This window comes from Leucoraja erinacea, chromosome 11, assembly GCF_028641065.1.
Source record: "Leucoraja erinacea ecotype New England chromosome 11, Leri_hhj_1, whole genome shotgun sequence".
Lineage (NCBI taxonomy): Eukaryota > Metazoa > Chordata > Chondrichthyes > Rajiformes > Rajidae > Leucoraja > Leucoraja erinaceus.
Window position 1 is genome coordinate 22,595,280 of NC_073387.1, and position 24,836 is coordinate 22,620,115.

Genomic DNA, 24,836 nt, shown 5'->3' on the forward strand with positions numbered 1-24,836 from the left:
ATACAAAGTGGAAACAGGCCCATCGGCCCATCTATTCTGCAATGACCAGCAACCACGGGGTGGTTGCTGGTCATTGCAGAATAGGTGGGCCGATGGGCCTGTTTCCACTTTGTATCTAAATTTACAACTAAATTAAACTAAACTGAACTAAAGCTCTCTCGCCCGTATACCAGTTCCATGTTATCCCACTTTCTCACCCACTCCTTACGCGCTAGGGACAATTTACAGAGGGTCTATTCAGCAACAAACCTGTACACCTGTTCTATCCTGCACACTCAGGACAATTTACAATTTTTTACCAAAGCCGATTAACCAACAAACCTATACGTCTTTAGAGTGTGGGAGAAAACCAAAGCACGCATGGAAAACACAGGGGGAACGTTGGTACAAAAAAGCAGCAGAGGTCTGGATTGAACTCAGGTCTCTGGCTCTCAGGTCTCTGGCTCTGGTCCCAGAACACTGATGCAATTATAAAGAAGGCACATCAGCGCCTCTACTTCCTGAGAAGATTACGGAGAGTCGGTATGTCAAGGAGAATTCTCTCGAACTTCTACAGGTGCACAGTAGAGAGCATGCTGACCGGTTGCACCGTGGCTTGGTTCGGCAACTTGAGCGTCCAGGAGCGGAAAAGAATGCAGAAAGTTGTGACCACTGCCCAGTCCATCACCTGCTCTGACCTCCCCACCATCGAAGGGATCTATCGCAGTCGCTGCCTCAAAAAGGCTGCCAACATCATCAAAGACCCACACCATATTGGTCACACATTCATTTCACCGTTGCCATCGGGAAGAAGGTACAGGAGACCGGAATCTGTAACATCCAGGTTCAGGAACAGTTTCTTCGCCACAGCCATCAGGCTATTGAACACATCAAATAACCTCTGAACAATAACAGTCTATTATTATTATTACACTGTATCTGTTTATTCATTGTGCATATATGGTCTATAGACACACTGGACTTTAATATTCCATTTTGTATTCTGTTTACATATTCTGTTGTGCTGCAGCAAGTAAGAATTTCATTGTCCAATCTGGGACAATAGACAATAGACAATAGGTGCAAGAGTAGGCCATTCGCCCCTTCGAGCCAGCACCGCCATTCAATGTTATCGTAGCTGATCATCCCCAATCAGTACCCCATTCCTGCTTTCTCCCCATATCCCCTGACTCCGTTATTTTTAAGAGCCCTATCTAGCTCTCTCTTGAAAGCATCCAGAGAACCCACCTCCACTGCCCTCTGAGACAGAGAATTCCACACACATGACAATAAAACTCTCTTGACTCCTAACTCTGTGAGGCAGTAAATCTAACGTTGCGTCACTATGCCGACTCGATGGGCTGAATGGCCTCATTCTGCTACAATGTCTTATGGACCTTAGCTGGTCAAGAAGATGTGTGGAGACAGAAGGACGATGGACGTTCCGGGTCAGGACTGGTCCAGCATCTGCGACCTGTATCTGCAGCTGCCGAACATACTCACCGATATAAAGACGAGATCAGCTTCTTTGATGGCCTTGTCTATGTCAGTGGAGAAGAAGAGGTTTTGTCCTCGACAGCTTTCCACCACTTCCTGAAGACCTGGCTGTGGGAAACATTGGAAAACACAAGCATTGATTCAAGGCATAAAACATCCACTGCATATTTCAATGTCAATAAACAAAGCTCACAGCAAAACTAGACAACAGTGGTCCTTGGCACAGTTCTACAGTGTTTGTTTTAGTTTATTGTCACACATAGAGAGAGTACAGAGGAGATTTACTAGAATGTTGACTGGGTTTCAGCAACTAAGTTACAGAGAAAGGTTGAACAAGTTAGGGCTTTATTCTTTGGAGCGCAGAAGGTTAAGGGGGAACTTGATAGAGGTCTTTAAAATGATGAGAGGGATAGACAGAGTTGACGTGGATAAGCTTTTCCCACTGAGAGGAGGGAAGATGCAAACAAGGGGACATGACTTGAGAATTAAGGGACAGAAGTTTAGGGGTAACATGAGGGGGAACATCTTTACTCAGAGAGTGGTGGCTGTGTGGAATGAGCTTCCAGTGAAGGTGGTGGAGGCAGGTTTGTTTTTATCATTTAAAAATAAATTGGATAGTTATATGGACGAGAAAGGAATGGAGGGTTATGGTCTGAGCGCAGGTGTATGGGACTAGGGGAGAATACGTGTTCGGCACGGACTAGAAGGGTCGAGATGGCCTGTTTCCGTGCTGTAATTGTTATATGGTTATATGGTTATATGGTGTACCGAGGTAGTGCTCAGATACAGGATAAAGGGAATGTTTAGTGCAAGAAAAAGTTCTGTAAAGTCTAATTAAAGATAGTCCGAGGGTCTCCAATGGGGTAGATGAGAGGCCAGGACCGCGCTCTATTTGGTCATAGTACAGGCCCGTACGAAGCTTTTCAAAAGGGGGGGTGGCATGACAGGATTACAAAGATCTTATGTGAAATAATGTGCGCACAGCGCACATCACTAGCACGAAGTCCCTCGCGGCTGGGGTCTAGAAGCTCTGGGGTTTTAGATGCTCTCTGGGCACTCTGAGCCTTATTTTCGAGCATTTTTGCACTAAATTTATGACCAATATTTCAGAAATAATTTTGGTTGTGTCAAGAGTAATGAGTGGGTTGAATGGGATGATTGGGGTCATTGTTGTACACATTTTTTAATTTCAAGAATTGAAGTTGTCCTTGTTTTTATAATCAGGTTGTACTGTTGTAAAATGATATGTAAAATGTTATAAAGCAGCATGCAAAAACTGCAAATAAAATATTGCAAGTTTTTGCAGTACAGAAAACCTTTTTTTAGAAAATGTTTTGTGTGTTGATTTGATTGCCTGTTAGACTGTGTTAGTGTGTGCAGTGCACCCTTAGTGGTCCTCCTGACCTAACAGCTTCCCATCACGTCAATTTCAACATGGAATAGTGATGTGAATGCAACATTTAGTTTGACTTCAATTTCCTTCATGAAAATTGAAGTCAAACTAAATGGTGCATTTATATTATTGCTTTACTATGATCATTTTCAAACTAACCTATTTTACTGTCATACTATTATAACAAATTCTAGTTCCATGTTGATTCATAAACAAGATCACAAATCACATTTTGAATTCTCAAACACAATGTGAATAATTGCAGCTGCGTATTTGATGGCTGAAAATCAGTATTTCGTTGGGGAAATCGGTATTTCTCACATAATGCAATTGAATGTACTACACAGAAACTGAATTTTTGAAAATCAGTATTTTGTATGCAGCCTCATGTATTCTCAAATATCAGTATGGAATACTGAAAATCAGTACTACTGAATTGTGAAACCATTTTTGAAATGTGAATTTATAATTCTTGATTTTGATTCAATAACATATAAAAATATATAATAACATCTCTATACTTCTAAAACTCTGATCTTAGATGTGTGTGTGTGTGTATAATCACATCTTCTCGAAAACACGACACAGTAACGGTAAATTTTTTACATATTCCGGTAGAGATTTTTTCCGTGGAGTCCGAAATCGCCATCTGAAAATTTCATGCTTTATTTCTCGAGATATTAATGACAATGTTCAAGGTTCCGACAAAACTTTGAAATAAACATGACTTTCGCTGATGATGTCACAATGGGTCTGCGTCGTCTTGCTCGCGCTGCGAGTGACGCCGCTTCCCCCCCTCCCCCCCGCTGCTGCTCACTCCACGCTGCTCTCCCACCCGCTGCTTCTGGCACACCACCTCCTCTCTCTCCCTCCCTCCTCCTCTCCATCTCTTCTTCTCTCCCCTCCGGCGGCTCTCTCTCCCCCTCTGCCCCCCCCCCCCCCCCCCCCCCCCACCGGCCACTCACCCCAGTTTCCTCCCACACTCCAAATGCGTAGGTTAATTGGCTTGGTATAATTGTAAATTGTCCCAAGTGTGTGTGCAATAGTGGTAGTGTGCAGGGGTCGCTGGTCGGCGCAGACTTGGTGAGTCGAAGGGTCTGATTCCATGTTGTATCTAAACTAAACTAAATAAGGAGAGAACTGCAGATGCTGGGGGTTTTTAAACTCGAAGGTAGACATAAAATACTGGAGTAACTCAGCGGGACAGGCAGCACCTCTGGAGAGAAGGAATGGGTGATGTTTCGGGTTGAGACCCTTCTTCAGCTCCTACCCAACAGCCATCGACATCTTGAACACTACAAACACTAACCCCAACTAATGGCCGGAATTGTGTGTCTCCAGTCCTTAACATATGATGAGTGTCTAACGGCTCTGGGCCTGTACTTGCTGTTTAGAAGGATGAAGGGAATTCTCATTGAAACTTACCGAACAGTGAAAGGCCTGGATCGGGTGGAGGTGGAGTGGATTTTTCCACTAGTGGGAGAGTCTAGGACCAGAGGGCACAGCCTCAGAATGAAAAGGATGATGAGGGGGAATTTCTTTAGCCGGGAGTGTGGTGAATCTATGGAATTCATTGCCACAGACAGGCCAAGTCATTGGGTTTTTTGAAAGCAGGAATTTTAATAGGTTCTCAATTAGTACAGATGTCAGAGGTTATGGGAAGAAGGCAGGAGAATGGGGTTGAAAGGGAAAGATAGATCAGCCATGATTGAATGGCAGAGTAGATATGATGAGCCAAATGGCCTAATTTTGCTCCTGTGACATGAACCTATGAAAACTGGGTTATGATAAAAAAAAATAATGAAATGTTGAAAAATGAAGTAAAATTGATTTATTTCAGCCAGGTTGTATACGGAGTCTGTGGCCATTTGGATTGGTCTGACTTATGAAAGGAGCGATTAAGGAAAGCTCCTGAACTGGCCTGCTTCTTGCTTTTACAATTTCACAGGAATTCCTTTGTTCAACCAGAAAAAGTAGCGTCTCCAGTTGAACAACGAATCCCAAGAGCAGACGTCCCTGTGGACAGTCAATGCAGAAACATATACGTGTACACAATGATGTCTGTGTGCTGACATGTGTATGTGCTACGGATAGACACTAAATGCTGGAGTAACTCAGTGGGTCCGGCAGTATCTGGAGAAAGCGGCACAGTGGCACAGTGGCACAGCGTTATAGTTGCTGCCACACAGTGCCAGAGACTCGGGTTTGATCCTGACTACAGGTGTTGTCTGTATGGAGTTTGTACATTCGCCCCGTGACCTACGTGGGTTTTCTCCGGGTGCTCCGGTTTCCTCCCACATTCCAAAGACGGACATGTTTGCAGGCTAATCGGCTTGGTAAAGTTGTAAATTGTCCCAAGTGTGTGTAGGATAGTGATAATGTGCGGGGATCGATGGTCGGCCTGTGCTCAGGGGGCCGACTGGCTTGTTTCCGTGGAGTAAGTATGGAATTTACTGCCTGACTCACTGAGTTCCTCCAGCACTTTGTGTCTTGCTCAAGATTCCAGCAACTGCGCTTCCTTGTGTCCAGATGAAGAATGTGGAACTTGCTCGTCAGAGTGAGGTCGAGACAAATGAGAGGAAGCTGATGTACAAACAATAGTGGGACTAGGGGAGGGTTGGAGATGCCTGACGCAATGCAGACACATTGGGTGTTGTGACATAAGTCACTGAACCTCTCGATCACAATAAGACCCAAGTTTGGCAGCACGGTGGGGCAGCAGTAGAGTTGCTGTCTTACAGCGCCAGAGACTCGGGTTCGATCCTGACTACAGGCGCTGTCCCTACGGAGTTTGTACATTCATCCTGTAATGGCATGGGGTTTCTCCGGGTGCTCCGGTTTCCTCCCACACTCCAAAGACGCAAGGGTTTGTAAATTAATTGGCTTCAGTAAACTTATAAAATTGTCCCTCGGTGTAGGATAGCACCAGTGTACAGGGTGATCGCTAGTCGGCACGTTTGGCCGAAGGGCCTGTTTCCAAGATGTATCTTTAATCTAATTTAGATAGAGTTACCAAGTAATTCCAGTTATAAATTTAGTTTTAAGGTTCAGACATACGGTGTAAACTGGCCCTTCGGCCCAGCATGTCCATGCCGACCATCAATCACCCATCCGCACGAGTTCTATATTATCCCACTTTCTCATCCACTCCCACACACTAGGAACCAATTTACAGAGGGCCATTTAAGCTACAAAGCTGCACGTCTTAGGGATGCGGGAGGAAACTGGAGCATAATAGTTACCCCTCAGATTCCTATTAAATCCATCCCCCCTCACCATAAACCTATGTCGCCTGGTTCTTGATTCCCCTACTCTGGGCAAAAGGCTCTGTGTGCCTATCCGTTCTATTCCTCTCACTATTTTATATACCTCTATTCGATCACCCTTCATCCTCCAGCGCTCCAAGGAATAGTCCTAGCTAGCTCAATCCCTCGCTATAGCTCAGGCTCTCAAATTGTAAAAATATCAAACCAATGCCACTAAATCTTAGGTCGTATTAGTTGAAACTCCAATATCAGATTTCTCATCTTAAACAAGCACAGGCGAAAGAATTTATTGGCCACAAAATAATTTTTTTTTTTATAAATAAGTAATCAACAGTAATGTTGAGCGTGCCGACATTGCCAAAATAGTGGACAATGTCCGTGTAGAAAATGTAAACACAGGACCTTCTCATCACGGGCTCTTGTTATTCTGATTTAATCTTGAGATCCGTCAACAAACTCAACGACAATGGAAACCAATGATCCGGCAGACTCTTGACTAAGGTCAGGTAAGTCTTTGGACTGTGGCACTTAAGGGCGGCACAGAGGTGCAGCGGTAGAGTTGCTGACATAGCGCCAGGGACCCAGCTTCGATCCTGATTACATTATTCACCTCGACAATATTTCATGTGGCATTTAAGAGACCTTTGGATAGGCACACGAATGTGCAGGGCTTTCATTATGGGCTGCTCAGTCTGTTCCTTATGAGAATGGTTCCGTGGATGATTGGGTTATCATTTTGGGGCATCACAGTGGCGCAGTGGTAGAGTTGCTGCCTTACAGTGCCACAGACCCGGGTTTGATCCTGACCTCGGGTGCTATCTGTATGGAGTTTGCATGTTCTACCTGCGACCACATGGGTTTTCCCCGGGTGCTCCGGTTTTCTCCCACACTCCAAAAACTTACAGATTTGTAGCTTAATTGGCTTTGGTAAGTTGGAAAATTGCCCTTCGCTTATAGGATAGTGAGCGGGGTGATCGTGGAAGGCCTGTTTCCACACTGTATCTCTGAACTAAACTATGTCACAACACCCAAAGAGTCTGCTTTGTGTAATGCATCTCCAAACATTCCATTCTCCACATCCCACTAGTATTTGTACATCAGCTTCTACTTAAACACTTCTGTGGTTTGGATTGACCACACCCATATAACAAGTACGTTCCACATTCTTCATAGAGACACCAGGAACCGCAGATGCTGAAATCTTCAGCAAAACACAAAGTGCTGGAGACATCGCCAGACCAGGTCTGCAACACCCGCCCAGTGCTGTTCATAAGGTCATAAGGGATAGGAGTCGAATTAGGCCATTCAGACATCGGCTACTCTGCCAGGCAATCATGATTGATCTATCTCTTGGGTTTGATCCCAACTACAACCGCTCTTTGTGTGGTGTTTGCATGTTCTCCCTGTGACCATGTGAGTATCCTCCAGGTGCTCTGCTTTCCTCCCACATCCCAAAGTCATGTAGGTTTGTAGGTTAATTGGCCTCTGTAAATTGCCCCAGTGTGTAGGGAGTGGATGGGAAAGTGGGATAAAATAGAATGAATGTACGCCTGAGAGATGGTCAGCGTGGACCCCACCAGTGGGCCGAAGGACCTGTTTTCATACTGAATCGGTAAACTAAACTAAACTGATTAACAAACCTTTGGGCAGCACTAGAGTTGCTGCCTTACAGCGCCAAAGACCCAGGATCGATCCTGACCAGGGATCCTGTCCTTATATAGTTTGCACGTTCTTCTTGTGACCACGTGGGTTTTCTGAGTGCTCCACTTTCCTCCCACATCCCAAAGACGTGCAGGTTTGTACGGTAATTGACTTCTACAAGTATGTGAAATATAACTAGCATATTGATAATCACTGGTCAGCACGGACTCGGTGGGACGAAGGGCCTGTTACCATGCTGTATCTCTAAACAAAACTAAACTCAGCGGATCAGACAGCATCTCTGGAGAACATGGATAGGCCCAGCAGGCTGAAGGGCCTGTTTCCTAAATAATCTCTGTTAGACATTATTTAGTTAATCTCTAAACTAAATTAATCTCAGCGGGTCAGGTAGTGTATCTGGAGAAACAGGTAGAGATGATATTTCTGGTCAGGCCCTTCTTCAGACTGATTGTGGTGGTGGAGAGAAAACTATAAGTAGGGCTGCCAACATTGGGCGAGAGTTGGGAGTGAGAAATTGCGAGAGACCAAGCCCGAGGGCGCGCAGCATCTGAGGTGGGGGGGGGAGAGGGGGAATGCCCCCTCCCATCAGTGTGGAGATTTTGCATTTTTCAGCTTGAAATTGTGCAATCTGGTGCATACTGTAGCGAGTCTTTTAACTTACACTTGAAAGCAATATTTATGCTTTAAATTGCATTAGCTATGAATAAGGTTAGGCTAAATTACATTCCTAATTACATTTCACAGTAGAGCCCAGACTCTGATCAACAGGTGCAGCACATGAATGATCTTAGTATATTCATGTATGGTAATCAGATTATAATCAAACACTTGGCCCATGTTAACCAACCTGGGTCTCACTGCACACCTGGTACTACTCCTGACCCTGACTCCAGTTGCATAATTTCTCTCATTCTTGACCCTGAGTCCAGCCTTACACCTGGCCCCCTATTCTACCCTGATCACTGCCGCTTACCTGCTTATGTTCCCAGTGCTGAACACTCGTATTGTCCCAGCTTTGACTGCACACCTAGTACTATTCCAGACCTTGACTCTGGATGCACACTTGGCCTTGCTCCTAGCCCCTCTGCACTGACAATATATCTGGCCCACACATAAAGCCCCATATCTGACCCCCTGGACTTAACCTATTACGTTCAAGTCTACAGGTGCTTATCTAATGCGGTAATCGGAAGTCTGAAGAAAAATCTCAGCCCGAAACGTCACCGATTCATGGCTTCCAGAGATGCTGCCTGACCCGCGTAGTCACTCCAGTACTTTGTGTCTTTTTAGTTTGTAAACCAGCATCTGCAGTTCCTTGTTTCTAACATGCAGCCTTAAGTATTTTTAACTAGCAGTTTAAAAAAAATCTGGTCTATTAAAAACGACCATTATTGCAAGTCCTGCAGGAAAAATAACTCTGTTGTTGTCAGAAAAATACATTGCAGCATAAAGGAGAACAACAGTACATGCCACTACCTTGGCCTCTTTAGCTGGAGTAACTCAGCGGGACAGGCAGCCTCTCTGGAGAACATGGGGAGATTACCTTTGGGGTGTAAATGGGGCATGTTGGCTGGTGTGGGCAGGTTGGACTGAAGGGCTTGCTTCTACACTGTGTTCATCTATAACTCTATGGCCTCTCTTCCAGCCTTTTCCCCCCTGCTACACTTTCGATTCCTGACATGAAACGTCGCCTATCCACGTTCCCCAGAGACCCACCGAGTTGCTTTCAGCACTTTGTGTCTTTTGTTTAAATGTAGTCAAAGGATTCATCAAATTACTAGTGGAGCAGCCCAGTAGCGCAGAGGTAGAGTTGCAGCTTTACACTGCCAGAGACCCGGGTTTGATCCCGACCACGGGTGCTGTCTGTACAGAGTTTGTACGTTCTCCCTGTGACTGTGTGCGTTTATCCCTGACGTGACAGGTTTATAGGTGAATTAGCGTTGGTAAAAATTGTAAACTGTCACTAGTGTGTAGTAGAGTGCTAGTGTACGAGGTGATCGCTGATTGGCGCGGAGTCAGTGGGCCGAAGGACTTGTTTCCACTGTATCTTTAAAAGAAAATAACCCAAATTTGCTGCCGCACAGCACCAGAGAATTTAAATAACCCCAAAAAAACCCGTATAATTGTTCTCTAGTGTGCAGGATAGTGCTAGTGTACGGGGTCATTGGTTGTCGGTGTGGACTCGGTGAGCCGAAGGGCCTGTTTGCACGCTGTATCTCTATAGGAAACTAAAGGACTCACCTCAAAGATCGGGAGCTGGTCGCTGTTCCAGGCTTTGATTCGCTCGGCATTCACGTCCACCACTGTTACGGCGATGTCCTTGCACATTTGCGCAATGACGCTGCACGTTGGACCTCCAACATATCCTGCACCGATGCAGCAAATCTTCTTGATCACCACCATGTTCAACACCTACCTACAAATGGAAAGGCATTTGCTGTTGAGTGTCAGGGACGAGTCAGAAAAGAAAACAGGTTGGCCCTGTTACACCCAAATCGGTGGTGACACGACTCAGGTAGTTTGATGACATACGCATGAGGAGCAAGAAGAATGTGCGTTTAGTACAGTTACTGAAGTTCAATGAAAACCTGTTTATTGCGTGCTAACTAGTCAGTGGAATGAATATACAAGATTACAATCAAGCCGTCTACAGTGTAAGGATACAAGATAAAGGGAATAACATTTGGTTGCAAGGTACTGTCCAAGAAAGTCTGATTCAAGATTGTCCGAGGGTCTCCAGTGAGGTAGTTAGGTGGTCAGGACCGCTCTCTTGTTGGTGATAGGATGGCTCAGTTGCCTGGCTTTTTCCGGGTGCTTTGTTTCCTTCCCACATTCTGAAGACCGTTTATCTTGTTGGTAAGAGGATGATGCTGGAGAATCAGTTGCCCAAAAAAGCGGCTTTTTCCGGGTGCATCTTGGAGCGAAGGAAATAGGCAACGTTCCCACATTCTGAAGACAGCGGGGGTTTAAGAGATTAATGGGCTTCAGTAGAAGAGGTTGTGAATTGTCCGGAGAGTGTAGGACTTCTTCAAGGTAGGCATATCTTAGAGTACGGGGATAGCAGTGGTCAGGAACTGGACTGGAGAATCGAAGGGCTGGGCTGTCCCCAACCCCCGCCCCCGATCAGTCTGAAGAAGGGTTTCCCGAAACTGTATCTCTAAACTAAACTTTGTTCCAGCCCCAGCTCTTTTCTCTCTCCTACCAATTGTAGGAGACCGAGATTGCTTCAGTAAAGAGGGAAAAAGAGAATAGTGCTAGGGGGGGGGGGGGGGGAGTGGACAAAGTCTGGAAAGTAATGTAGATACAAGTTGCGGGGGGGGGCGATTGATTAGTCGACTCCATGATTAGAGGCTGTGTAGGGAGTGGTGGATTCAGCCCGGTCCATCACGGGCACAGCCCTCCCCACCGTCTAAAGCATCGACACCAGGCGCGGCTTCGTGAAGGCGACGTCTATCATCAAGAATCCACACCATCCGGGCCGCGACCTCTTCTCACTGCTACCATCGGGCAGGAGGTACAGAAGTGTCCACAGCATTAGGTTCAGGGACAGCTACTTTCCAACAGCTATCATGGAACACAAAACAGTACAGGATCCATATAGTACATCAAAAGCCTCGCTTGGTCAACATGGACAGCGTGGGCCGAATGGCCTGTTTCCATGCTATGAAAGCATAGTCCACTCTATAGCAGCATAAGCTAAACATTATGTTGACGTCTTTCCTATCCATGTACCTGCCCAAATGTCATTAAAATGTTGTAATTGTACCTGCCTCAATCACTTCCTTGTTCCATACATGGAACCACCCTTTGCGCGAGAAGTTTGCCCATCAGGTTCCTGTTAAATCTACCCCATCTCTTTTTAAGCCTACGCCAGCTGAGTTGGAACAGTGGTGCAGCGGTAGAGTTGCTGTCTCACAGTGCCAGGACCCGGGTTGGATCCTGACCTCGGGTGCTGTTTGTACGGAGTTTGAACGTTATCCCTGCGACCGCGTGCATTTTCTCCGGATGCTCCAGTTTCTTCCCACACTCAAAAGAGGTGCAGGTTTGGAGGTTGATAGCTTTGGTAAAATGTCCCAAGTGTGTCGGATAGAATTAGTGTATGGGGTGATTGCTGGCCGGCACGGATTCAGTGGGCCGAATGGCCCGTTCCCATTCTGTATCAGTAAACTAAACAAAACAAGTATAGCAAGCAGTTAGGAAGACAACTAGTATATTGGCCTTTACTACAACAAAAAAAGATTTAAGTAAAAAGGTTATCTTGCTTAGAATATGTAGGAGTGTGTTTAAACAAAAGGCATCTGCAATACTTTGCACAGGTCTGGTATGAAAATTTGTAAAAGGATCAGCGAAGTTATCTATTACAAGATAGGGTAGGCGGGGATGATAGAGTGAGTGTGGCAAAGATAGACAGAGAGATTGCAGAGAGGTGTATTTGACACAGGAGATGAAACAGGCTGGTCTGTACTAAATTTTGCAAAGAATGAGGTGCGATTAAATTTAAACATTCAACGTTCTCGCAGACGTGACAGGAAAGCTGTGCTGCTGATATTTGCCCTGACTGCTGTGTATGGGTCAGTCTCACAGTAAGTGGCCAACCATTCACTCTACAGGCACAGAGTTTGTACGTTCTCCCCAGGCCCTCCAGTTTCCTTCCACACTCCAAAGACACACAGGCTTGTCGGTTAATTGGCTTTTGTAAATTGTAAATTGTCCCTAGTGTGTGAAGGGCAGTGCTAGTGTACGGGGTGATCGCTTATTGGCGCAGACTCAGTGGGCCAAAGGGGCTGTTTCCACACTGTATTTCTAAAGTAAAGTCTAAAGTCATTGAAAGAATGGACTTTGTCTCTGGAACTGATGCGCTACAACGATGAGAACTGTACACTGCACTCTGTATCTTCCCCTTTGCTTTAGAAACATAGAAACATGGAAAATAGGTGCAGGAGTAGGCCATTCAGCCCTTCGAGCCAGCACCGCCATTCAATATGATCATGGCTGATCATCCAAAATCAGTACACCGTTCCAGCTTTATCCCCATATCCCTTGATTCCCTTAGCCCTAACAGCTTTAGTTTAGAGATTAGAGACACAGCGCAAAAACAAGACCTTCGGCCCACCAAGTCAATAGACCATAGACAATAGGTGCAGGAGTAGGCCATTCGGCCCTTCGAGCCAGCACCGCCATTCAATGTGATCATGGCTGATCATCCCCAATCAGTTCCCCGAGTTCCTGCCTTCTCCCCATATCCCCTGACCACTATTTTTAAGAGCCCTATCTAGCTCTCTCTTGAAAGCATCCAGAGAACCTGCCTCCACTGCCCTCTGAGGCAGAGAATTCCACAGACTCACAACTCTTTGTGAGAAAAAATGTTTCATCGTCTCCGTTCTAAATGGCTTACCCCTTATTCTTAAACTGTGGCCCCTGGTTCTGGGCTCCCCCAACATCGGGAACATGTTTCCTGCCTCTAGCGTGTCCAAACCCTTAACAATCTTATATGTTTCAATAAGATTCCCTCTCATCCTTCTAAACTCCAGAGTATACAAGCCCAGCCGCTCCATTCTCGCAGCATATGACAGTCCCGCCATCCCTGGGTTTAACCTTGTAAACCCAGGCTGCACTCCCTATGCTGAGAACTATATTCAGCACTCAAGATAGACACAAAATGCTGGAATAACTTGGCGGGACAGGCAGCAGCTCTGGAGAGAAGAATTGGGTGACGTTTTGAGTCAAAACCATTCTCCCCCAGTCTGAAGAAGGGTCTTGACCTGAAATGTCACCCATTTCTCCTCTCCACAAGCTGCCTGTTCCACTGAGTTACTCCAGCATTTTGTGTCTATCTTTGGTTTAAACCAGAATCTGCAGTTCCTTCCTACATACTCTATATCTTCCCCTTTGTCTGATTTGCATTTATGTGTAACATTATCTGATCTGTTTGGACAGCATGCAAAACAAAGCTTTTCACTGCACCTCAGTACACGTGAAAATAATAAAGTAAAAACAAGGAACTGCAAATGCTGGTTTGTAAAAAGAAGACACAAAGTGCTGGAGTAACTCAGCATCACTGGCGACCATGGATAGGTGACGTTTCGGGACGGGACCCTTCTTCAGACTCCCAAATCCTAAAATAATTTCTTTGTTTTGGAGACTTTTAACGGACCATCCTGATAAGCAAGAATGGAGAATCCTTGGAATTCTCGTGCCAAGAGGGATGGGGAGATTGAACGCAGCCTGGTACATCACGGATACTGACCTCCCCACCATTGAATAGACCTACAGGCTCAAAAAGGCAGCCAGCATCATCAGAGACCCACACCACCCTGACTACAGATTTCACTCCTGCCATCAGGAAGAAGGTACAGGAGCTTGAAAACTAACGTCCAGGATATGGAGCAGTTCTCAACAGCCATCAGGCTATTAAATAGGTTCTGAATTACATAGACTTGCAGGGCATTTATTTTTGACTTTGCACTATTATTGTTTGTTTATCTATGTTTTGTGCGTGTGTGTAAACAAACACATATATACACACAAAGCGTTGTTGTTTATTATGGTGTTTACTGAATACTATATTTACATAGCGGTTGTGCTGTTGCAAGTAAGCGTTTCATTGTTTCTTTTCGGGACATATGACAATAAAACACTCTTTAGATTATTTTAAGTACGAGATGCAGAGTGGAAACAGATCCCTTCTGTCCACCGGGACCGCACTGTCCAGCGAACCCGCTACACTAACAGTATCCCACACACGAGGGACAGCGCGCAATTTACAGAAGCCAATGAACCTACAAACCTGCACGTCTTTGGAGAGTGGGAGGAAAGCAGAGCACCCGGAGAAAACCCACGCGGTCACAAGGAGAACGTACAAACTCCGTACAAACAGCCCCCGTAGTCACGATTGAACCTGGGTGTCTGGCACTGTAAGGCAACAATCCACCGCTGCACCTCCTGAAACGTAACTCTTGATTTTACGCAGAAGCACTATCCCCATCCCGAAATAACTCATCCAGTCTGAAGAAGGATCCCCACCGGAAATGTCACCTAACCATGTTCTCCAGAGATGCTGCCTGAGCCGCTGAGTTACTCCAGCACTCTGTGTCCGTCACTGAGAATATTAACTGTCCTGCTGGGTCCGGGGCATTCTAGGTAAGTGCCGCCACCGTTGCCGGCCGGTTTCCGATGTAAACTTGAGCGATCATACAGTGTTGGAGAAATTACAGACTGCCTTAACTGTGCAAGTTTACGTAAAGGCGCCTATTGTGTACGTCGGGGAGTGTCTTCACTTAAGGTGAACCCGATCGTATTTGTACACAGTATTTTCTTATCTCTTTGGATAGCATGCAAAACAAAGCTTGTAACTCAGTACACAATAATAAAACCTAAAACTGCAGCCCAGGGGTTTTTCCTTGGAGCGCAGGAGGCTGAGAAGTGACACGAGAAGCGTATATATGCATAGTCTAGTTCCCAGTGTATGACAGTCTAAAACTAGCAAGCTCAGGTTGAGCAGAGGGGAGACATTTTTAAAGGGGCATCTGAGGGGCAGGTTTTCCACACGCAGGGTGGTTGGTGAGTGAACGTAACGAGCTGTCAGAAGAGTTGGTATCAGCAGGTAGAACACAGCATTAACAAGGAAGGCACAAAGTGCAGGAGCAATTCATCAGGTCAGGAAGTATCTCTGACAGGTGACGTTTCAGGTTGGGTCCCTTCTGCATGTTTAGGTTTATTATTGCCATGTGTATCACGGTACAGTGAAACGCTTTGTTTTGCATGCTGTCTGAACAGATTAGATACACCATACATTGACATAATCAGTTCAAACTCAACTACATTAGACAGAGCAAAAAAGGGGAAGTTAGACATAAGGAACTGGAGATGCTGGTTTCCCAATAAAAAAAGACCCAAAAAGTGCTGGAGTAATTCAACGGGTCAGGCAGCATCTCTGGAGACAATGGATAGGTGATGTTTTGTGTCAGGACCCTTCTTCAGACTGACTGGGGGTGGGGGGGGGGCGAAAGCTGGGGGGGGGGGGCAGGACAAAGTCTGGCAAGTGATATGTGTATACAGGTGGGGGGGGGGGGGGGGGCAGATTGTTGGATGAAGGTCATAGTTAAAAAGAAAGGCGCAGGCCATTCTACGGGGATCGCTGGTTGGTGCGGACTCAATGGGCCAAAGGGCCTGTTTCCACGTTGTATCTCTAAACTTAACTAAACCAGAGGACATGGGTTTAAGATAAAGGGCCTGTCCCACGAGCATGCGACTGCATGCGGCAAGAGAGACCTAACGTGGTCGCTTGAGCCGTACGGCCTTGCGGGGCCGGTCCCACTTTGATCGCCGGAGCAGTATGGAGTTGTGCGGGGCTGGTCCCGACATCGCGCGGGGCTGCAAAAAACTGACACTGTCCAAAAATTCTGCGCGGCAACGGCCTACCGGCCCGCAACCGCATTGAGCACGTACGCACCGCCTCGATGGGCGTGTGCAGTGTCTCGACGCCGTAAGCAGCGTCTTGATGGCGTACGCCTAGCGCGAACTTCCCGCGGACTTCACTCGAACTTCACGTCAACTCGTACGGGATCCCCCGCTTCCGGTTTGGTCGCGCTCGCCGCATGCAGTCGCATGCTCGTGGGACACGCCCTTTAGGAGGGAAAGATTTAATAGGGACCCGAGGGGCAACATTTTACACAAAAATTCAAGATTCAAGATTCAATTTATTGTCATTTGGACCCCTTGCGGGGGAGGAAATGCCGTTTGAGGCAAGCCATACCATTACAAACAAATAGACCCAAGAACAACATAATTTACATAACACATCCATCACATCACTGTGATAGGCCAAAAAAACTTATCTAGACTGCACTCTCCCCCCCAAGGATGGTCTATGAAACTCTAAGGTAGCTGAGGCAGGCACCATCACAATGTTTAAAACATATTTGGACAGGTACATGTATAGGGAACGTTTAGAGGGATATGGGCCAGACTCTATGACTCTAAGGGTCACCTATCCACATTCTAAAGAGATGTGTCTGACGAAGGGACCATAACATCAACCATCCCTTTTTCTCCAGAGATGATGCCTGATCCAAACCAAAATCATCTGCAGTTCTTGGTTTCTACGTGTTGCCTGACCGACTGCCTCTCCAGTACTTTGTGCCTTTTTATTCTTGTAAATCAGCACATGCAGTTCCTTGCTTCTCCATTGGGAAGGGGTGGGGGTGGGGGCGTCTCGTCCTTTTCGTCTCCTCCCCTCCCCCCCTTTCCCTGGTATGTAGGAAAGATTGTGTAACTTTGAATGAATGAGACGCTGCCTGACCTGCTGAGTTACTCCGGCACTTTTCGTCTCTTTTTATCCTCTTGTAAATCAGAATCTGCAGTTGACTTCTCTCCCAATTCGGGGAGGGCTGGTTCGATCCCCGGTTCCGCGGGTACAAACCCGATGAGAGGGTGGAATCGAATGAATGAGATTAGTCGCTGCGGCTACACACGAGCGGGATGGGATATATCTCGCCAGCACTGCATTGCCTAATCCAAGAGGTTTTTAAAACGCAACCTCTCGGGCCCTCGCTTCCTAAACAAGTCCCCCCCCCACTTTCACAGAAATAATAACAAATACAAGACGAGACAAAACAGAGGGGTGGATAATCTTACCCGGGTTTGGCGCTGGTTCGCGGGTGGAGAGCGTGAGATAGCAGGCGGTGAGTTTCACTCGCTTGTTAATTGCGGACTCGTTGACTCTGTCCCAGCGCTCCGGCCCCGCAGACACAACGCAAGCGTCGATTCTCAACCCTCCCACCGCCGGCGTCAGATCGCTGCTGATGTGGATTCAATGGGAGGGGATAGAGGACGGCCAGACAGCTCCCGCCTCCCAGCTTTGCCTAGAACCCCCATCCAACATCCAAACCGCTTTAGACAGACACACAAATCTGATGTTACTAAGCGGGTCAGGCAGCATCTCTGGAGAAAAGGAATAGTTGACGTTTCCGGACGTTGATGAGATCCTTCTTCAGATTTGAGAGTCAGGGGAGAGGGGAAACTAGAGGCATGAAAAGGTACAGAACAAATTAGAGTCAGCATCCATGGTCAAGGAAATTCCGGCAACTATTTACAATATATATTAATGATTTAGATGATGGAATTAAAAGTAACACTAGCAAATTTGCAGATGACACAAAGCAGGGTGGCAGTGTGAACTGCGAAGAGGATGCAAGGAGGTTGCAGGCTGGCTTTGGACAGGTTGAGTGAGTGGGCAGATGCGTGGCCGAAACTATATAATGTAGATAAATGTGAGGTTATCCACTTTGGCGGCAAGAACAGGGAGGCAGATTACTATCACAATGGTGTCAGATTAGGAAAAAGGGAAGTGCAACGAGACCTGGCTGTCCTTGTACACCAGTCACTGAAAGTAAACATGCAGGTACAGCAGGCAGTGAAGAAAGCTAATGGCATGTCGGCCTTCATAACAGAGGATTTGAGTATAGGAGTAAAGAGGTTGTACAGGGCCCTGGTGAGACCACATCTGGAGTATTGTGTACTATTTTGGTCTCCTAATTTGAGGAAGGACATCCTTGTGATTGAGGGAGCCCAGCGTAGGTTCACCAGATTAATCCCTGGGATGGCGGGACTGTCATTTGAGGAAAGATTGGAAAGACTGGGCTTGTATTCACTGGAATTAGAAGGATGAGAGGGTATTTTATAGAAACATGTAAAATTATAAAATGACTGGACAAGCTAGATGCAGGAACAATGTTCCCAATGTTGGGGGAGTCCAGAACCAGGGGCCACAGTCTAAGAATAAAGGGGTGGCCATTTAAAACTGAGATGAGAAAAAACCTTTTCACCCAGAGAGTTGTGAATTTGTGGAATTCTCTGCCACATAGGGCAGTGGAGGCCAATTCACTGGATGAACTGAAAAGAGTTAGGAAGAGCTCTAGGGGCTAGCGGAATCAAGGGATATGGGGAGAAGGCAGGCACGGGTTACTGATTGTGGATGATCAGCCATGATCACAATGATTGGCAGTGCTGGCTCAAAGGGTCAAATAGCCTCCTCCTGCACCTATTTTCTATGTCAAGTCAAGTCGTGAGTTGAGTCAAGTAAAGTGAGTTTATTGTCATGTGTCCCTGTATAGGACAATGAAATTCGTGCTTTGCTTAAGCACACAGAAAATAGTAGGCATTTACTACAAAACAGATAAGTGTGTCCATATACCATGATATAAATATATACACACAGAAAGTGGTTATTAATAATCAGAGTTTTGTCCGAGCCAGGTTTAATAGCCTGATGGCTGTGGGGAAGTAGCTATTCCTGAACCTGGTTGTTGCAGTCTTCAGGCTCCTGTACCTTCTACCTGAAAGTAGCAGGGAGATGAGTGTGTGGCCAGGATGGTGTGGGTCTTTGATGATACTGCCAGCCTTTTTGAGGCAGCGACTGCGATAAATCCCCTCGATGGAAGGAAGGTCAGAGCCGATGATGGACTGGGCAGTGTTTACTACTTTTTGTAGTCTTTTCCTCTCCAGGACGCTCAAATTGCCGAACCAGGCCACGATGCAACCGGTCAGCATGCTCTCTACTGTGCACCTGTAGAAGTTAGAGAGAGTCTTCCTTGACAAACCGACTCTCCGTAATCTTCTCAGGAAGTAGAGGCGCTGATGAGCTTTCTTGATAATTGCATTAGTGTTCTCGGACCAGGAAAGATCTTCAGAGATGTGCACGCCCAGGAATTTGAAGCTCTTGACCCTTTCAACCATTGACCCGTTGATATAAATGGGGCTGTGGGTCCCCCTCCTACTCCTTCCAAAGTCCACAATCAGTTCCTTGGTTTTTGTTGAAGTAGGAGTTGATTTGCTCCATGATCAGCCTCTCAAAGCACTTCATCACCACCGGCGTTAGTGCCACTGGTCAATAGTCATTGAGGCACGTCACCTCACTCTTCTTGGGCACCGGTATAATTGATGCCCTTTTAAAGCAGGTGGGGACCTCAGACCTCAGAAGTGAGAGGTTGAAAATGTCCGTAAAACCTCCCGCCAGTTGGTCCGCACAGGTTTTTAGAACACGACCGGGTATACCATCGGGACCAGGTGTTTTTCGGGGGTTCACCCCTCTGAAGGATTTCCTGACGTCGGCCTCTGTGACTGAGACTGAAATGCCATCACAGCGAATGGGGGATCGGGAAGGCACATCAGTATTCTCCCTATCAAAGCGTGCGTAAAACGCATTGAGCTCGTCAGGGAGTGATGATTCGCCGACATTCGAGCTGCCTCCTGGTTTCGCCTTGTAGGAGGTGATTGCATTCAAGCCTCGCCACAGCTGCTGAACATCTGTCTCATCCTCCAGTTTGGAGCAGAAGTCCCTTTTGGCCTTTTTGATGGCCTTACCAAGGTCGTATCTGGACTTCATGTAGACCACTGTATCATCGGAAGTGAATGCCCTGTGTCTGGACTTTAGAAGAGTGCGGATCTCAAAGTTCATCCAAGATTTCTGATTGGGAAACACTCGGAAAGTTTTTGTAGGGATGCAGTCCTCCACACATTTATTTACGAAGTCTGTAACGACTGTGGCGTATTCGTTCAAGTCCATTGCCGAGTCCTTGAACATTGTCCAGTCTACAGACTCCAAACAGTCCCGGAGTTGTTCTTCTGCCCCCCCGACCAGCTCTGTACTGTCCTCATTTCTGGGGGTGCGCTCTTCAATTGCTGCCTGTAGGCAGGAAGAAGCAGCACCGCGGTATGGTCGGATTTACCAAAGTGAGGGCGAGGGATAGAACGATAGGCATTCTTGATGGTGGTGTAGCAGTGGTCGAGGGTGTTTGGTCCTCTGGTGCAGCAGGAGACATGTTGGTGGAAGTTAGGGAGTGATTTCTTGAGGTTCGCCTTATTGAAGTCCCCAGCAATGGTGGTAAATGCCTCGGGGTAAGAAGTCTGGTGTTTGTTGACCACGGCGTGCAGCTCCTCCAGTGCCAGACTGTTTCATGCCTCTTATCTGCTTATTTCAGGGCCATTTGTATTTCCCTCTGGCCTTTGTCCAACCTGCTGCCAATCTAACCCACTTGCCTGTACCCACCTATCACTCGCCAGGCTTTGTCCCGCCCCCAGCACTGTTCCAACTTTCTCCCGCCTACTACAGTCAGCTTGAAGAAGGGTCCTGACCCGAATCGTCACCTATCCATATTCTCCAGAGATGTTGCCTGAGCCGCTGAGTTACTCCAGCATTTTGTGATTTACCTTCTCAACTTTGCCTCCTCAGATTATAAGAAGGCAAGGAAATAGAAGCAGTGGGAGGCTAGATGGCCATCAAACCAATTCCACCTTTCAATATGATCTTTGCTAATCTATGCTCACCTCAATAGTGGGACAGTGCAGTGGGTAGTCCCGCTGCCTCACAGCACCAGAGACCTGGGTTCGATCCTGACTGCAGGTGCTGCTTGTGTGTGGAGTTTACACATTCTCCCTGTGATCCCGTGAGTTTCCTCCCACATCCCAGAGACGTGTGGGTTTGTAGGTTAATTGGCCCTCTGTAAATTGCCCCTAATGTGTAGGGAGTGGATTTTTCTTCTTACCGAGTTCACATACAAGATGAGAAGATGTTCTGCCAGAGTTGCACACACTTCTCGGCATCTGCATACAATGGTGTCTGTCTTGTCGTTTCTTGTGCGTGGTGGTGGAAAGATTGGTGGAAACAGGGCTGCGACGTGAACGCACTTTCCTTGACCCCAGGGAGTGGATGAGAAAGTGGGATAAGGTAGACCTGGTGTGAACGGGTGATCGATGGTCGTGGATTTCATGGGCCGAAGACCCTGTTTCTGAAGAGGGAGAAGAGGAGGGAAGAGACAGTAACCCTAAGATTTTTGCCTCCATCACAGTGAGGAGGTGCCTGGTGAACTCACTGTGGTGGATGTTAATTTGTGTTTATTGTGTGTTTTGCTGTTTATTATTATATGTATGGCTGCAGGCAACGACATTTTGTTCAGACCGAAAGGTCTGAATGACAAATAAAGGATCTAAGTCTATCTAAGTCTAAGTCTGTTTCCACACTATATCTCTAAACTAAAACTCCTCTTCTGTGCCAGTTACACACAACTCCCTCAGTTCCCTCATCTTTCAAATATTTCAGCTGAAGTTTAGTGTTGTTGAGTTTATTGTCACATGTACGGAGGAGGTACAGTGAAAAGTTTTATGTTGCGTGCTATCCAGTCAGCAGAAAGACTACACATGATTACAATCGAGCCGTCCACAGTGTACAGATAAAGGGTACACCATTTAGTGCAAATATATAGCATTGAAGTCCGATAAAGTCCGATTAAAGAGTTCAAAGGTCTCCAAAGCGGTATATGGGAGGTCAGGACCTCTCTCTGATTGGTGATAGGATGGTTCAGTTGCATGATAACAGCTGGGAAGAAACTGTCCCTGAATCTGGAGGTGTGTGTTTTCACACTTCTGTACCTCTTGCCTGATGCGATAGGGGAGAAGAGGGTGTGTATGGGGTGAGACTGGTCCTTGATTATGCTGGAGGCCTTGGAGAGGCAGCGTGAATTGTGTATTGAGCCAATAGAAAGGAGGTTGGTTGTTTGTTGGTTTCTGGGCTGCGACCATCATCATTGGTGTTGAAAACATCAACGGGCACAGTGCCTCACAATGCTATGTACGACAGTGATCGCAACTTCTACTGAAGTGTGGATGGCCGTTGGCTCACTAGAAGCTCATCCGCCATTTGACGGGTCTTGTTTTTGGTCCTGCTGGAGGTCCACAGCCCCCTCCTCATCTGGAAAACCAGGTGGGGGAGACAGTTTAGTCGCCAACTATCCGACCATGGTGCAGGTAGCATGGGATTACATGGTACCCGTGGCGGGGGGGACTCCCCCCCCCCCGACCTGACCTGCGCTGTGTTCACCACTCTGCAATTTCTTGTGGTCTTGGATGGAGCTGTTCCCAAATCTTGCTGTGATGCATCCCGGTGAGATGCTTTCCTGGGCTCAAGTTGTTGAGGGTTGTTGGGTGCATGCTGAACGTCCTGAGCCTTCTAAAGAAGTAGAAGTGTTGGTGTGTGACCTCCACCACCCTCTGGGATAGAGAATTCCAGATATTCACCAACTCTGACAGAGGATGTTTTTATCCACTTCAGTTCTAAATAACTGGCTCCCAGTTGCTTTGGCTGCGTCGCCTTTTCACGACTCCCTCAAGTAGAAGCATCCAAAATAAACAGGAACGGCATGTAGTCGAATCCGAGAACAGAGACAACTTTCAACTCTTTCGTTTACTCTCGTTTATTTACTTTATTTTACTTTAGACTTTAGAGATACAGTGCAGAAATAGGCTCACTGAATCCATGGCGAGCAGCAATCACACATACACCAACACTATCACACACACTAGTGGCAATTGACCATTTTTTTACTGAAACCTCCAAACCAGGACGCCTTTGTAGTGTGGGAGGAAACTAGAGTACCCGGAGAAAACCCACGCTGCCACAGGTTCAACAAATAGGGAAAGGCCCAGGTAGGGTGAATGTGGAGAGGATATTTCCACTTGTGGGAGAGTCTTAGACCAGAGGCCATAGCCTCAGAATCATCGGACGTCCCTTTAGAAAGGAATTGAGGAGGAATTACTTCAGACAGAGGGTGGGGAGTCTGCGGATTTCATTGCCATAAGAGGCTGTGGAGTCCAAGTCAATGGATGTCTTTAAGGCTGAGATGGACAGTTGTTTGATTAGTAAGAGTGTCAGAGATTGTGGGGGAGAAGGCAGGAGAATGGGGTTGAGAGGGAAAGATAGATCAGCTATTATTGAATGGCGGAGTTGTCTTGATGGGCCTGATGGCCCAATTCGACTCCTATAACTTCTGAACATACAAACTCTGTACAGGCAACACCCGTACTCAGGATCGAACCCAAGTCACTGGCGCTGAAAGGCAGCGGCTCTAGCTCTGCGCCATTGTGCTGCTGCCCCAGATTTATAGTCACATGTCCGGAAATACAATGAGAAGCTGCATGCACGCTATCCAGGATACTAATACATTCACGAGGACAACAGATCCTCTTCTGGAACAGCACACATAGAGTTCTGGCGTCAACTTGCAAGTTCCAAGTCTCTGAAAAATCCAATTTTGGCCCAAGGAGATCTGCGTTTTCTAGATATCTCACTTTTTTAATGTCAGAGGCTACATTGAAGCCTGAATCTCATCATCCAGGCCTGTCAGCATGCTGGAAGTGTCCATATCTGAGGGAAGCTGTTTACCCATGAAACACAAAATGCTGGAGGATCTCAGCGGGTCACGCAGCATCCGTTGAGGGACATGGACAGACGACATTTTGGGTTGTGACCCTTCTTCAAACCGATGGTGTAGGTTGGGAAGAAAGCTGTGAAAGGGAGGTGGGGGCAGAACAAAGCCTGGCAAGTGATAGGTAGAGATAGACACAAAAGGAGTGGACTATTTAAGTGCAGCATCTCTGGAGAACATGGATTGGTGATGTTGCCGGTCAGGCCCTTCTTCAGATTCAGGACCTATCAGTGTTCTTCAGAGAGGCTGCCTGACCTTGAGTTACCCCAACATTTTGTGATTGTTTTTAAATGCAAACCAGCATCTGTGGTTCCTTGTTTCCAAAGGCAAAGGTAAAAGGGGGGGTTCATTGACAGATGGGTCATTGACGGATGGGTCACTGACGGATGGGTCACTGACGGATGGGTCATTGACGGATGGGTCATTCACAGATGGGTCATTGACGGATGGGTCATTGACGGATGGGTCATTGACGGATGGGTCATTGACGGATGGGTCATTGACGGATGGGTCATTGACGGATGGGTCACTGACAGATGGGTCATTGACGGATGGGTCATTGACAGATGGGTCATTGACAGATGGGTCATTGACAGATGGGTCATTGACAGATGGGTCATTGACAGGTGGGTGCAGTAAGCGATAAAGGCTAGAGGTGAAAGGAGACAAAAAAGGTGTCAGATTAGGAGAGAAGTGAGATGTAAAGCCGGAGGGAGGGATATGAGTGGAAGGGGACAGGGTGGAGAGGTGAGATAAAAGGGAGTGGAGGGACTCGGGGGT

At 46.8% G+C, this 24,836-nt stretch overlaps 1 protein-coding gene across 2 annotated transcripts in view; it reads right to left on the reverse strand.

Moving 5' to 3' along the window:
* The window catches only part of LOC129701545 (UDP-glucose 6-dehydrogenase-like), a 37,847-nt gene extending 20,258 nt beyond the window's left edge, over positions 1 to 17,589 (reverse strand). The window contains exons 1-3 of one of the 2 annotated variants that reach the window (XM_055642799.1): positions 17,434 to 17,589; positions 10,039 to 10,213; positions 1,483 to 1,584 (exon numbers count right to left, since the gene is read on the reverse strand). In XM_055642799.1, the coding sequence (XP_055498774.1) occupies positions 1,483 to 1,584; positions 10,039 to 10,200 (264 nt within the window). In that variant the 5' untranslated portion in view covers positions 10,201 to 10,213; positions 17,434 to 17,589. The remainder of the gene's footprint in view (positions 1 to 1,482; positions 1,585 to 10,038; positions 10,214 to 17,433) is intronic. The other variant, XM_055642800.1, reaches the window with a different exon arrangement.
* Between the last annotated feature and the right edge of the window lie 7,247 nt (positions 17,590 to 24,836).